Source organism: Saimiri boliviensis, chromosome 1 (genome assembly GCF_048565385.1).
Source record: "Saimiri boliviensis isolate mSaiBol1 chromosome 1, mSaiBol1.pri, whole genome shotgun sequence".
NCBI lineage: Eukaryota > Metazoa > Chordata > Mammalia > Primates > Cebidae > Saimiri > Saimiri boliviensis.
In genome coordinates this window covers 50,658,571-50,675,012 of record NC_133449.1, presented here as the reverse complement: position 1 = coordinate 50,675,012, position 16,442 = coordinate 50,658,571, and the positions used below count along the sequence as shown (strand labels likewise).

Genomic DNA, 16,442 nt, shown 5'->3' with positions numbered 1-16,442 from the left:
TGCCATGAGAAATTCCCCAGGAAGACACCCACCTCTTTTTCGGGCAATTCCGTTTACTAGATTCTGGAGAATTCGTATCATAGAAGAACCCTGCCTTCTAGTCTGATGGTGCGTTAGTCACAGGTTTCTTTTTGCAAGTAGCATAAGTCAGCCGTAATACACACACATAGAAAAGGAATTAGAAAAAGAAAAGTGGTTACACTAATGTGAAAGGAAAATAATTCTCAGGACCCCAAAATCACTAAGTCAAAAGGGAAAGTCAAGCTGGGAACTGCATCAGGCAAACCTGCCTCGCATTTTATTCACAAATAAGATAGCTACAAAGATAAAAAAGCTACATACCCCCTCACAATTTGCCTGCGAGGGGATTCCTTACCGACAAAGAAAGGACAGATCTCAAAGTCATCCCTCTGTTTACTTCAGATAAATGCATATCTGGTTGCTTCTTCTCCTCTACTATGTCAATAAACCCTGCTAAGGCATAAATGGCTATTTCTCTACCCTCCTTTCACATGTAAATTATATATTCAGTGAAAGGCTGATCAGAGACTCAAAATAATACAACCCCACCTGGAAGCCCCCCTCGCTGCCTCGAGCTGTCATGCCCTTCCAGACCGAGGCAATGTACATCTTACACATATTGATTAATGTCTCTGTCTCCCTAAAATGTATAAAACCAAACTGGGCCTCGATCACCTTGGGCAGACATTGCCAGGACTTCTGGAGGCTTTATCACGGGCATGTCCTTAACCTTGGGAAAATAACTTTCTACATTAGTCGAGATCTGTCTCAGATACTTTTGAGTTCACGCTAGTTGTTCACAAAGACACAAGGAAGGCTGTAGAGCCAGGATGGGGCTATGCAGGTGGAAAATGTACCCTTGATCATGTCACTAAACTAGTCCAGGGACATGCCCAAAACATGCTCTGTCGCTTGACGCTGCAGTATGTGCTGATGTCATCACTGCTAATGGATTACGGTCTCACTGCTAGTGCGAGTCATTTTCTTTATTACTTTTCTCAAATTTGAGCGAGGTGAATCTGTAGCTCCACAAGATGGCGTAACAGGGGCAATGTGAAGCCATGTAACCTTATTTTTGTTGTGTCCATATTACTTGAATGTTTCATGAAAAAAATTTATATCAAAATTTCTGCACACATAAAAGGCACAAGTTGTAATATTTGCTATGAGAAGAAAACATGATTTAAAAGATAATCTTCAAACGGCACAAATAGCAGTGAGGGAGATAAAGATAGTTATTCACTTTACTGTGAACCATGAGAAGCTCCATCTTAAAGTATCTAATGAAATACACTCATTTATAATAGCAAATTTATGCATGCATCTTATTACAGCCTTTTCTGCTAGACTTTGGGTTGGAGAAGTGATGTGATAAGGTGGAAAAGGCACAAAATTAGGAGTCTAAAGACCTGATTTTAGCCGCAGCTCTGTCACGAACTAAGTAAGTGTTAAGACATTTCTATCTGTGCCCTCTAAGATATTTTCTCACATCAAAGCATGCAATAGATAATTTCCAAAGTTCTTTTTGGCTTTTAGTCTCTAAGTCATTGGAATGAGGAAGTTAGGTGAGCATTCTTCTTTGGAGCTGTAGAACATTATTGTGATCACCAGAAGGCACAGGATCCCATGGTGGTATAGGATTACAGGAAATGAACAAAACACAGTCTTCTCTCACTTCTCTCTCGGTTCTCTCTTTTGTGTATTTATATTATCCATAATAAAATAGGTTATACCATTGCCCCAAATCTCATGTCTTGCCTATGTCTTGTTCATGCTACATTCTTCACAAGGGCCAGAAAGGTGCTCTGTTCCATGCAGTCATTCAAGGATCCAGGCAGACAGAGGCTCCACCATCTTGTATTTGCACCATTTGGAGCACATGGCTTTTTCAGTTGCTGCTGTAGATAAAGGATAGACTGGAAAAATGCATATGATCTTTTTCCTGCCTCAGCCTGCAAGGGATTTATGTTACTTACATGCCTATTTCATTGGCCATAACTGATTACATCTGTAAGGAGACTAGGATATATAGGTGAGCAAGTGAAGCATATAGAAAGTAATAATGTCTCTAACATAAATATTTACAATTCAAAAATGTATAAAGAATTTTATAGATGCATCCATAATTCACATTTTGTATCGTTATCACCATTTTCTCCTAAATCACATAAAACCTATTTTATATATTGACATATACTTCATATTTATCATTTATCACTGCCTAATAATATTCATCAGAGCATCAATGGCTATTCAATATTCTATTATATTTATTCTATTATATTCTATTATATTTATATACCATAGTTTATAAATTTATTGACATTTCAGTAGTAATTTATTATTGTTTTTGTTATTATAACTTTTTGAATTGGTGAAATGACATACCTTTATTAACTGATTTTTCTAAGATTAATTTCTAGTGCCATGAGGCTTTCCACTTTGGATGGTAAAAAGGAAGATAACATTTCTACTTACATACAGAAATTAATTCTAGGTAGTGAATTTTATTTATTTGCGTATAACGTTTAGATATGGAAACTCTCATTTATTTTGACAAGAAAAATCTAAAGCTCATAAACCCCGAATCCTATATGCTTATTCTCACAAAAATATCTAATGTCCTGCTGGAATTTATCCACAGTTTAGATTAGACCTGGAATACATATGCTCATGCGACTGCGATCTTAGAATGGGAATTTAACTTGGTTTTAAGAACTGAGACTAAGAGTAACAAAATTTATTTTTTTTGTGTGGGAAGCTCCCATTATAATAATCAGAACATTATGATTCACTCAATGAAAGTTTTCCCCTAATTCATTGTATACATACAATATGTATCCAATGTATACATACAATGAAGGATCAAGAAAGAGAAATGAGGCCGGGCGCGGTGGCTCAAGCCTGTAATCCCAGCACTTTGGGAGGCCGAGGCGGGTGGATCACGAGGTCAAGAGATCGAGACCACCCTGGTCAACATGGTGAAACTCCGTCTCTACTAAAAATATAAAAAATTAGCTGGGCATGGTGGCGCGTGCCTGTAATCCCAGCTACTCAGGAGGCTGAGGCAGGAGAATTGCCTGAACCCAGGAGGCGGAGGTTGCGGTGAGCCGAGATAGCGCCATTGCACTCCAGCCTGGGTAACAAGAGTGAAACTCCGTCTCAAAAAGAAAAAAAAAGAAAAGAAAAAAGAAAGAGAAATGTTTAAATTTTACTTGGGGGTATGTTACCTATTTTCGGATCTATTTCTAACATCTCAATTTTGTGAAAACATTTTGGGAATCTGGTTAAATCCCGAAGAATGTTTCGATAGGAGGTTGGCTTTTATGAGTTATTGAATAGCTTGAGCTCCCTTTCAGAAAATGTTGCTGAGGAGGTATTGAAGAATATCAATAAAATTTATTGAGAATTTGTTTATTATGATTGATTAACACAGGTAAAAGCCAATATATAGGTAAAAGCCAGTTAAGAAATTGGGAACGCTTTTTCTTCTGCTTTCTGTTACAATGCACAAGGCATTTCACATTGATGTCCCTGATGAAAATTACTAGGCAGTCCTAGTCATTAGATCATCAAGCAGTTTGCGGTTTTAGAACCTTTAAGTTAGCTTTTGTCTTTCCTAGTCATACAATTGCATATTCTGTGATGATATTTTTGGTCCTTGATTTACATTGGATTCTTTCACAACCCACTGCTCATGAAATTTGCTTTTGTACTCACTGACTGTTTTTGCATAGGCCCATCCAGGCCATGACCAGCTGTCCGGATTTTATAAACGGGACCTTCGCAATGTGAACTGAGCTACATCAGGCAGGCCGGGGCAGCAAGATGGTGTCGCAGACACAAGTCCTCATGCCCCTGGTACTCTGGCTCTCTGGTGAGGAATTAAAAAATGCCAGTCTTTTCAGAGTAATAACTGGGTAGAAATAAAAAAGTTTAAGATGTAGTTGGAAATAATGACTATTTCCAATATGATGCAATTATGTGCTGACTTATAATACTATTAGAAAGCATATTTAAACAACATGTTTCATTTATATATGAGAAAGCATGTGTAAGTTTATGTATAATTATTGTCCATTACTGATTACAGGTGCCTATGGGGACATCGTGATGACCCAGTCTCCAGACTCTCTGGCTGTGTCTCTGGGCGAGAGGGTCACCGTCAACTGCAAGTCCAGCCAGAGTCTTTTATACTTCAACAATAAGAACTACTTAGCCTGGTACCAGCAGAAACCAGGACAGGATCCTAAGCTGCTTATCTCATGGGCGTCGAGCCGGCCAGCAGAGGTCCCTGACCAATTCAGTGGCAGCGGGTCTGGGACAGATTTCACTCTCACCATCAATAGCCTGCAGGCTGAAGATGTGGGACTTTATTACTGTCAGCAGTATTACAGCTTTCCTCCCACACAAACCTCCTCCCCACCCATCTGGGCCAGTGACTCTCTGCTGCAGCATCTGCTTCCTCTGCACACAGCCCCAAACATGCATGCTTCCTCTGTCTGTCGGGGAGGTCGCACTATTGATTTATTCCTTGGAGGGTTTGCAGGGCCCAGGATAAAATTAAGGGATTTGGCTTTTTCTGGATTTTTTCTAGAAGATGATTGAAGCAAAATGTTCTAAAGATCCCTTAGAGACATTCTCAGGAGTGTTACAGGAGCCTGCATGTTTCACATGGACAGATCGCATGACCAAGCCAAATACATTTATCTTTACTCTCTAGAACAGGGTCCACTGAGTTTTACACACCGAATGGTCAATTCTTTCTTCCAGGCACCTCCTTGACTCTGGAAAGTTTCTCTTTGGATTCCTAACTCTCTTGGTCTTTTTTCTTTATCTGCAATCCTTCCCAGTATTAAACCCTGATGGTTCTTATTCATAGCCTCCCACATAGAAGGTAGCATCCTGCTGTGGCTTTTTCCTTCCAGACACCCTGTTTTCCAACAAAACCCATCTGGTCAGTGTGGCTAAAAATTCTTACCCACTCTACCCCCTTTTGTTCTGCTTTTTCATCCCCCTCAACTTCTTTCCATCATATTCATATTTTCAAAGGCAATTTTCTAATTCTTCAACACTATTACTCTAGAAATATGTAACAACATTTCTCATTGCCTTTTACAATAGTTTGTCAACTTTCTTCTTATTTATTTATCTTTTTATTTTTAGTTTTCATGGTACATAGTAGGTATATATATTCATGGGGTACATGAGATGTTTTGATACAGGCATGCAATGTGCAATAATCACATCATGGATACTGGGGCATCCAGCCCCGTAAGCATTTATCTTTTGTGTTACAAATGACCCAAGTGTGCTATTTTAGTTTTTTAAAAATGTGTAGTTATTATTGACTATAGTCATCCTGTTGGGCTATCAAATAGTAGGTCTTATTTACTCCTTCTATTTTCTTGTCTTTATTAACTATCCCCATTATCTCCCTACTCCTTCCCACCCACTACTCTTCTCAGCCTCTGGTCACTATCCTGCTAGTCTCTATGTAGATGAATTCAATTGTTTTCATCTTTAGACCCTGCAAATACATGAGAATATGTGCTGTTTGTCTTTCTGCGCCTGGCTTATTTCACATAACATCATGATGTCTAGTTCCATTCATATATTGGCAATGACAGTATCTCATTTTATTTTATGGCTGAATAGTACTCCATTGTGTTTATGTACTACATTTGCATTTTCTGTTCATCTGTTGATGGACATTCAGGTTGCTTTCAAGTCTTAGCTATTGTGAACAATGCTGCAACAAATATGGGAGTGCAGATATCTCTTTGATATACTGATTTCGTTTCCTTTCAGTATATACCCAGCAGTGGAATTGCTGAATAATATGGTAGCTCTACTTTTAGCTTATTGAGGAACCTCCAAACTGTTCTCCATCATGATTGCACTAATTTACATTCCCACCATCAGTGTACAAGGGTTGCCTTTTCTCCACATTCTTGTCAGCATTTGTTATCGCCTGTATTTTGGATTTATAACTGGGGTGAGATGATATCTCATTGTAGTTTTGATTTTCATTTCTCTAATGATCAATGATGCTGAGCACCTTTTAATATGCCTGTTTGCCATTTGGATGTCTACTTTTGAGAAATGTCTATTTAAATCTTGTGCCTGTTTTTGATTGGATTATTAGACTTTTCCCCATAAAGTTGTTTTAGCTTTTTATATAAATTCTCTTTCTTAATATCTTGTCAGATGGGTAATTTGCAATTTCTTTTTTCCATTCTGTGGTTGGTTGTCTCTTCACTTTTTTGATTGCTTCCTTTGCTGTACAGAAGCTTTTTAACTTGATGTGGTCCTATTTGTCCACTTCTGCTTTGATTGCTGGTGCTTGTGGGGTATCACCCACGAAATCTTTGCCCAGACTAATGTCCTGGAGAGTTTCCCCAATGTTTTCTTGTAGTAGTTTCTTAGTTTGAGGTCTTAGACTTGTCTTTAATCCATTTTGATTTGCTTTTGTATATGGTGAAAGATTGAAGCCTAGTTTTATTCTCCTGCCGTATAGATATCCAATTTTCCCAGCATCATTTATTGAAGAGAGTAATTTCCCTAATGTAAATCGATCTTTGTTGAACAATGAGAACACGTGGACACAGGAAGGGAAACATCACACATCAGGGCCTGTAAGCTTGTTAGGGGCTAGGGGAGGGATAGCATTAGGAGAATCTTTGTTGAAAATAAATTCACTGCAGGTATGTGGATTTATTTAAGGGTTCTCTATTTTTTCCATAGGTCGATGTGTCGCCTTTTATGCCAATGCCATACTGTTTTGCTCACGATAGCTTTGTAGTATAATTTGAAGTCAGGTAATGCAATTCTTTCAGTTTTGTCCTTTTTGCTTAGAATAGCTGTGGCTATTGTGGGTCTTTTGTGGTTTTATATAAATGTAAGGGCCTTTTTTTCTATTTCTATAAAAATGTCATTGGCATTTTTATAGAGATTGTATTTAATCTGTAGATTGCTTTGGATAGTAAGGAGATTTTTACAATGCTGATTTTCCCAATCCATGAGCATGGAATATCTTTCAATTTTTTAGTGTCTTCGATTTATTTTATCAGTATTTTATAGTGTTCATTATAAAGATATTTCACTTGTTTGGTTAAGTTAATTCTTATGTATTCAAGTGTGGCTATTGTAAATGGGATTATTTTTTATTTTGTTTTTCAGATTGTCCACTGTCAGCATATAGAAATGCTATTGTTTTTTGTATGTTGATTTTGTATCCTGCAACTTTACTGAACTGGTTTATCAGTTCTAGTAGTTTTTCAGTGGAGTCTTTAGATTTTTCAAAATATAAGATTATATCATCTATTAACAAGAATAATTTGACTTCTTTCACTGAATTTTTGATATTCCTTATTCCTTCCTCTTGTCTGATTGCTCTAGCTAGGACTTCCTGTACTATGCTGAATAACAGTGGTGAAAGTGGGCATCCTTGTCATGTTCCAGATTTCAGGAAAGGCTTTAATTTTTTCCCATTCAGTATGATACTGTGTGTCTGTTATATATAGTTTTATTATGTTAAGTTATGTTTCTTCTACACCCAGCTTATTAAACACCCAGGATTTTTTTTTTTGAATCTTTATTTTTACACACCCCTTTTATTGGCCATTTCTAGCTCCAAGAGGGACTGTGTTGGTGGTGTTCTTTTCTAATAAGAAAAAAGGAGGAAAACTGAGATTAGAAGACAAGTAGCCACCTGTGCATAGGGTCAGACATAAAGTCAAATGATCACTGATGCAGATCTGGTGATCAGCCTCTCTGAAAAATCACCATACTTAACACCAAATTCTAGGGACTCCATACCTAAAACCCCCTAAAATGAGATCAATTAAAATGAGCAGTGGGCAAAATTGAGACCCATGAGAATCTATCCAGTAGGATCATAATAAGTCAAGCAAATGGGTTTTACTTGGGTTTCCTGGATGTGTGTGTGTGTGTGTGTGTGTGTGTGTGTGTGTGTGTGTGTGTGTTTTAGCATTATACTTTAAGTTCTGGGATACATGTACAGAACATGCAGGTTTGTTATATAGACATACATGTGCCATGGTGATTTGCTGCACCCATCAACTTATCATCTACATTAGGTATTTCTCCTAATGCTATCCCTCCCCTAGCCCCTAACAAGCTTACAGGCCCTGATGTGTGATGTTTCCCTTCCTGTGTCCACATGTTCTCATTGTTCAACTCTTACTTATGAGTGAGAACATGTGGCGTTTGGGTTTCTGCTCCTGTGTCAGTTTGCTGAGAATGATGGTTTCCAGCTTCATCCACGTCCCTGTAGAGAACATAAACTCATCATTTTTTTGTGGCTGCGTAGTATTCCATGGTGTATATGTGCCACATTTTCTTTATCCAGTCTATCAATGATGGGCATTTGGGTTGGTTTCAAGTCTTTGCTATTGTGAACAGTGCTGCAGTAAACATACGTGTGCATGTGTCTTTATAGTAGAATGATTTATAATCCTTTGGGAATATATCACTAATGGGATTGCTGGGTCAAATGTTATTTCTTGTTCTAGATCCTTTAGGAATTGCCACACTGTCTTCCACAATGGTTGAACTAATAAGCATTTTTATCTTAATGGTAAAATCATTAAGATTAAAAAAATGAGATGTTAAATTTTACCAGATGCTTATTCTGCATCATAGGCAGAATAAAATGTGTATTTCCAATATCATTAAAATGATCATATGTTTTTTCTCCTTCATTCTGCTGTTAGGACATATCACATTGATTGATTGATTTGTGGATGTTGAATCATCCTTGCCTCTCAGAGATAAATCCTACTTGGTTATGATGAATGATCTTTTTAACGTATTGTTGAATTTGGTTTGCTAGTATTTTGTTGAGGAGTTTTGCATCAATATTCATCAGAGATATTAGCCTGTAGTTTTCTTTTTTTGATGCGTCTTTGTCTTATTTTGATATATATTTTTTTAATTGCATTTTAGGTTTGGGGGTATATGTGAAGAACATGCAAGATTGTTGCATAGGTACACACATGGCAGTGTGATTTGCTGCCTTCTTCCCCATCACCTATATCTGGCATTTCTCCCCATGCTATCTCTCCCCAACTCTCCACCCCACCTGCTGTCCCTCCCCTATTTCCCCCCAACAGAACCCAGTGAGATTAGAAGTAGACGCTCCTCTATTTTTTGTAATAGTTTCAGTAGAATTGGTATTATTTCTTCTTTAAATGTTTGGTAGAATTCAGCAACAAAGCTATTGGGTCCTAGTATTTTTTTTTTTTCTGGACACTTTTTATTATGGCTTTTATATTGTTATTTGTTGTTGGTCTGTTAAGGTTTTGGATTTCTTCCTGGTTCAACGTTGGTAGATTGTGTGTATCTAGGAATTGTTTTCATTTCTTCTAGATTTTTTAACTTATTGGCATAAAGTTGTTCATAGTTGCCACTAATGATAATTTGTATTTCTGTAGTATCAGTTGTAATGTCTCCTTTTTTTTTTTTTTTTGAGACGGAGTTCTGCTCTTGTTACCCAGGCTGGAGTGCAGTGGCGTGATCTCGGCTCACCGCAACCTCCACCTCCTGGGTTCAGGCAATTCTCCTGCCTCAGCCTCCTGGTAATGTCTCCTTTTTAATCTCTGGTTTCATTTACCTGGATCTTCTTTCTTTCTTTCTTAGTCTGGCTAAAGGTTTGTCAATTTTGTTTAACTTTTCTAAAAATCAGCTTTTTGTTTCATTGATCTTTTGTGTTGTTTTCTTTGTTTCAATTTTGTTTATTTCTGCTCTGATCTTTATTATTAATTTTCTTCTACTAATTTTGAGTTTGATTTGCTTTTGCTTTCTCTCCCATTGCCCACCCCTTCACCCGAATAGGCCCTAGTGTGTTGTTTCCCTCCCTGTGTCCATGTGTTCTCATTGTTCAACTCCCACTTATGAATGAAAACATGCAGTGTTTGGGTTTCTGTTCCTGTGTTAGTTTGCTGAGAATGATGGTTTCCAGCTTCATCCATGCCCCTGCAAAGGTCATGAACTCATCCTTTTTTATGGTTGCATAGTATTCCATGATGTGTATGTGCCACATTTTCTTTATTTAGTCTATCGTTGATGGACATTTGGGTTGGTTCCAAGTCTTTGCTATTGTGAACAGTGCTGCAATAAACATACATGCGCATATGTCTTTATAGTAGAATACTTTATAATCCTTTAGGTATATTGCCAGTAATGAGATTGCTGGGTCAAATGTTATTTCTCGTTCTAGATCCTTGAGGAACCACCATGCTGTCTTCCACAATGGTTGAACTAGTTTCCACTCCCATCAACAGTGTAAAAGTGTTCCTATTTTTCCACATTCTCTCCAGCATCTGTTTTTTTCCTGACTTTTTAATGATCATCATTCTAACTGGCATGAGATGGTATCTCATTGTGGTTTTGATTTGCATTTCTCTAATGACCAGTGATGATGAGCTTTTTCTCATGTTTGTTGGTCACATGAATGTCTTCTTTTGAGAAGTGTCAGTTCATATCCTTTCATATCGGCTCACTTTTTGTTGGGGCTGTTTGTTTTTTTCTTGTCAATTTGTTTAAGATTTTTGTAGATTCTGGATACTAGACCTTTGTCAGATGGGTAGATGGCAAAATTTTTCACCCATTCTCTAGGTTGCCTGTCCACTCTGATATAGTTTCCTTTGCTGTGCAGAAGCTCTTTAGTTTAGTTAGATCCCATTTGTGTGTTTTGGCTTTTGTTGCCATTGCTTTTGGTGTTTTAGTCATGAATTCTTTGCCCATAACTATGTCCTGGGTGGTAATGCCTAAGTTTCCTTCTAGGGTTTTTATGGTTTTAGGTCTTATGTTTAAATCTTTAATCTACCTTGACTTAATTTTTGTATAAGGTGTAAGAAAAGGTTCCAGTTTCAGTTTTCTGCATATGGCTAGCCAGTTTTCCCAACACCATTTATTAAATAGGGAATCCTTTCCCCATTGCTTGTTTTTTCTCAAGTTTGTCAAAGATCAGATGGTTGTAGATGTGTGGCATTATTGCTGAGGCCTCTGTTCTGTTTCATTGGTGTATATATCTGTTTTGGTACCAGTACCATGATTTTTTGGTTTCTGTAGCCTTGTAATACAGTTTGAAGTCAGTAGTGGGATATCTCCAGCTTTGTTCTTTTTGCTTAGGATTGTCTTGGCTATGCGAGCTTTTTTTTTTTTTGGTTCCATATAAAATTTAAATAGATTTTACTAATTTTGTGAAGAAAGTCAATGGTAGCTTGATGGGGATAGCATTGAATCTATAAATAAATTACTGTGGGCATAATGGCCATTTCCACGATATTAATTCTTCCTAGCCATGAGCATAGATTTTTTTTTTTTTTCCATTTGTTTGTGTCCTCTCTTATTTCCTTAAGAAGTGTTTTGTAGTTCTCCTTGAAGAGGTCCCTCACATCCCTTATAAATTTTATTTCTAGGTATTTTATTCTTTTTGTAGCAATTGTAAATGAGAGTTCACTCATGATTGGCTCTCTGTCTATTATTGGTGTATAGGAATGCTTGTAATTTTTGCACATTGATTTTGTACCCTGAGACTTTGCTGATTGCTTATCAGCTTAGGGAGATTTTGGGCTGAGATGATGGGGTTTTCTAAATATATAATCATGTCATCTGCAAACAGAGACTATTTGACTTCCTTTCTTTTATTTGAATATCCTTTATTTCTTTCTGCTGCCTGATTGCCTGGCCAGAACTTTCAATATTATGTTGAATAGGAGTGGTGAGAGAGGGAGGGCATCCTTGTCTCCTGCCAGTTTTCAAAGGGAATGCTTCCATTTTTTGCCCATTCAGTACAATATTGGCTGTGGCTTTGTTATAAATAGCTCTCACTATTTTGAGATACATTCCATCAATACATAGTTTATTGAGAGTTTTTAGCATGAAGGGGTGTTGAATTTTATCGGAGTCCTTGTCAGCATCTGTTGAGATAATCATGTGGTTTTTGTCATTGGTTCTGTTTATCTGATAGATTACTTTTATTAATTTGTGTGTGTTGAACCAGATGAAGCCAACTTGATCATGGTGAATACACTTTTGATGTACTGTTGGATTCAGTTTGCCAGTATTTTATGGAGGATTTTCACATCGATGTTCATCAGAGATATTGGCCTGACATTTTTTTGTGTGTGTGTCTTTGCCAGGTTTTGGCATCAGGATGATGATGGCCTCATAAAATGAGTTAGGGAGGAGTCTCTCTTTTTCTATTGTTTGGAATAGTTTCAGAAGGCATGATAGCAGCTCCTCTTTGTACCTCTGGTAGAATTTGGCCATGAATCTTTCTGGTCCTGGGCTTTTTTTTGATTGGTACACTGTTAGTTACTGCCTCTATTTCAGACCTTATTATTGTTCTATTCAGGGATTTGACTTTTTCCTGGTTCAGTTAGAAGGGTGTATGTGTCTAGGAATTTATTTATTTCTTCTTGATTTTCTAGTTTATTTGCATAGAGGTGTTTATAGTATTCTCTGATGGTAGTTTGTATTTCCATGGGGTCAGTAGTGATATGCCTTTTATCATTTTTAATTGTGTCTATTTGATTCTTGTCTCTATTTTTTTTTTTTTTTTTTTGAGACAGAGTTTCACTCTTGTTACCCAGGCTGGAGTGCAATGGCGTGATCTCAGCTCACCGCAACCTCCGCCTCCTGGGTTCAGGCAATTCTCCTGCCTCAGCCTCCTGAGTAGCTGGGATTACAGGCACGTGCCATCATGCCCAGCTAATTTTTTGTATTTTTAGTAGAGACGGGGTTTCACTATGTTGACCAGGATGGTCTCGATCTCTTAACCTTGTGATCCACCCACCTCAGCCTCCCAAAGTGCTGGGATTACAGGCGTGAGCCACCGCGCCCGGCCCTTCTCTCTATTCTTTACTAGTCTAGCTAGTGGCCTATCTAGTTTGTTAATCTTTTCAAAAAAACCAGCTCCTGGATTCCTTGACTTTTTGAAGGGTTTTCAAAAAATCTATTCCTTCAGTGTCTCTATTCCTTCAGTTCTGCTCTGATCTTAGTTGTTTCTTGTCTTCTGCCAGCTTTTCAATTTGTTTGCTCTTGCTTCTCTAGTTTTCTTTAATTATGATGTTAGGGTGTCCATTTCAGATCTTTCCAGCTTTCTGATGTGGGCATTTAGTGCTATAAATTTCCCTCTAGACAGTGCTTTAAATGTGTCCCAGAGATTCTGGTACATTGTGTCTTTGTTCTCATTGGTTTCAAAGAACTTACTTATTTCTGTCTTAATTCCACTTTTTTACCCAGTAGTCATTCAGGAGCAGGTTATTCAGTTTCCATGTAGTTGTGTGGTTTTGAGTGAGTTTCTTTATTCTGAACGGTAATTTGATTGAACTGTGGTCTGAGAGACTTTTAGGATTTCTATTCTTCTGCCTTTGCTGAGAAGTGTTTAACTTCCAGTTATGTGGTCAATTTTAGAATAAGTGCAATTGGTGCTGAGAAGAATGCATAGTCTGTAGATTTGGAGTGGAGAGTTCTGTAGATGTCTATTAGGTCTGTTTGGTCCAGAGCTGAGTTAAAATCCTGAATATCCTTGTTGATTTTCTGTCTTGTTGTTGTGTCTAATATTTACAGTGGGTATTAAAGTCTCCCACTATTATTATGTGAGAGTCTAAATCTCTTTGTAGGTTGTTAAGAATTGCCTATATGAATCTGTGTGCTCCTGTATTGGGTGCATATGTATTTAGGATAATTAGCTCTTTTTGTTGCATTGATTTTTTTTTACCATTACGTAATTTCCTTTTTGTCTTTTTTGATCTTTGTTGGTTTAAAGTCTGTTTTTTACAATTAGTATTTCTATTTCACCTGTACGGTCCATTTTCCTGTTTTCCTGCTTCTTTTTTTTTTTGAATAACTTTTCAGTTCTAGTTTTTCCTTATGTTAACTTGTTAAGTATGCACTCATTTGCAAGACAGGAGATACTCTCAGCTTATCATTACCTAGCAAAAAAAAAATGCTAATTTTACTACTTTCCTAAAACTGTTGGATCTTTTAATTACATTTGCCCTACTTTTTTGGCATATGTTTTTCATGCCTGCCAATTATATATGCATCTTATACTCTACAATATATACCCCTGTTGTTTGTGCAACTCATGTTAATTTATATTTATTCTTTATTTGTGCTTCCCAGTGTTCATATCTTAAATATCCTCATATTTCTACCTATTGTTGCATTCCTTCTATCAGAACTATCTTTAGCATTTCTTTAATACAGTAGCACTGATAAGTATCTGCCTATTCTTTTTTCCAAGTCTATTTCCTTCTGCTCTATTATTTTTTTTTACCTCTTTGGGACTTCAAATATTTGTAGATTAATTATTGAAAAAATAATTATTATTATTTGAGACAGGGTCTCACTCAGTCACCCAGGCTGGAGTGCAATGGTGCAATCTTGGTTCACTGCAACCTCTGCCTCTTGGGTTCAAGCAATTCTCCTGCCTCAGCCTCATGAGTAGCTGGGACTACAGGTGCAGCCACAAAGCCTGGCTAATGTTCATATTTTTAGTAGAGACAGAGTTTTACTATGTTGGCCAGGCTGTTCTCAAGCTTCTGATCTCAAATGATCCACCGTTGTTGGCCTTCCAAAGTGTTAGTATTACAGGCTTGAGCTGCCACACCTGGCCAAGATAATGATTTTTTTAATCAAAAGAATTAAGTTTTCTTTTTGTGCTCATGCTCTCTATATAGATTTATGCTGTATATTGTCATTGAAATTTTGATTGCACTCACCATGGAGTGTTTTACTTTGGAATAGGCAGCATCTCAAATACAGTTTATTTTCTTTACCAGAAGGAGATTATTTTGTTGTTAATTCAAACCTTCATTTATTCTAGTGTAACAATACCATAAATGATGTGTCCTGTTATTAAATCACAAATAGTATTAGAAGTGAGAGGCCGAGGAAGGAGAATGGCTTGATCTCAGGGGTTTGAGGCCAGCTTGAGTGACATAGTGATACCTCTTCTTAAGAAAAAAAAAGAGAAAATTTTAAATGGGATATATTTAAAACATAGACATTTGTTACTGGCATATGGAAATCATGTTTATTATCTAATATTATAAACTCTGACATGATCACTATCATTTCTTTGGTTTTTAAAAGTTTTCAGCATTTGTGTGATTATGTCACATATATTTATTGATTGACATAAACCTTAATACCTTATAATATAATAAAGAAGTGGGAACTTCTATATTATAATTTAATTAAAAAATGAAAAACTTTCAGTTAGAAGACCAACATAGCCATTGCTATAAATGCAGAAATAAACAAAAAAATTACAACAAAACCACAGCTCATAAGAAGAAATAAAAAAAGAAATAAACAAAAAGTTAACTAAAAATTCATGTGTATCATGAGATTGGAGAGCTACAGAAGACATGAAGATTAGATGACCTAAAGTTCTAAGAAGAAATAGGCCTCTATAGGTGAGGTGAATCTGAGCTCTCATTGCGTTCTTTCTTTCTTTCTTTTCTTTCTTTTTTTTTTTTTAATAGTTTCCATGGAATTTATTTAGTCAGACTGCGGAATTTTCTAGAAAAACACATTTTTAACCAAGGACTGTAGATGATTCTAAGTTTTGACTAAAAGTGTGGTTGAGAGAAGCAATTTTATGCTTTTTTTGTGTGTCAGATTACATATATAATAAAACTAAAAGCCATGGAATGGAATAAAATTGCTTTATATAATATATGGTTAGATACCTAAACACAATATAGTCTTAAAAATAAAATCATATGTATATGATCATATGTATTCCTAAGTATATTAGTCCCCCCTCATCCCAAAATCCCCTTTCTGTGGTTTCAGTTACCTGTAGTCAACCACAGTCTAAAACAGGTGAGTGCTGTACAAGAAGATACTTTGAGAGCGAGCGAGACCAACCACATTCACATAACTTTTATTACAGTGTGTTAACACTGTTCTATTTTATTATTGTTATTAATCTCCTGCTATGCCTAATTTATACATTACACTTTATCATAGGTATGTATATATAGAGAAAACCATGTATAAAGGGTTTGGTAGTATCTGAGGTTTCAGGAGTCCACTGGGTGTCTTGAAACACATCCCTGGAGGATAAGGGGGAACTACTGTACACAAAACTGAAGCTATACAACAATGAGAAACATTGAGAGGGCAAATTTAAGTATAAGTAAATACATTTCTCTGAATTCCCAGGTTTCATCAAGTGTCAAAACCATGGCAGTGTGATTTGCTGCTTTCCTCCCCTTCACCTATATCTGGCATTTCTCCCCATGCTATCTCTCCCCAACTCCCCACCCCCTGCTATCCCTTCCCTATTTCCCCCTGACAGACCCCAGTGTGTGATGCTCCCCTCCCTGTGTCCATGTGCTCTTATTGTTCAACACCCACCTATGAATGAGAAC

General features: G+C 36.9%; 2 gene segments (V, D, J or C); one reads left to right on the top strand and one right to left on the bottom strand.

The window, feature by feature from the left end:
- The window catches only part of LOC101031654 (immunoglobulin kappa variable 2-30-like), a 241,671-nt gene that overhangs the window by 23,982 nt on the left and 201,247 nt on the right, over positions 1–16,442 (bottom strand).
- Positions 3,850–4,629, top strand: LOC101038627 (immunoglobulin kappa variable 4-1-like). The segment is given in 2 exon segments: positions 3,850–3,898; positions 4,115–4,629. Coding segments are annotated over 2 exon segments (564 nt in total).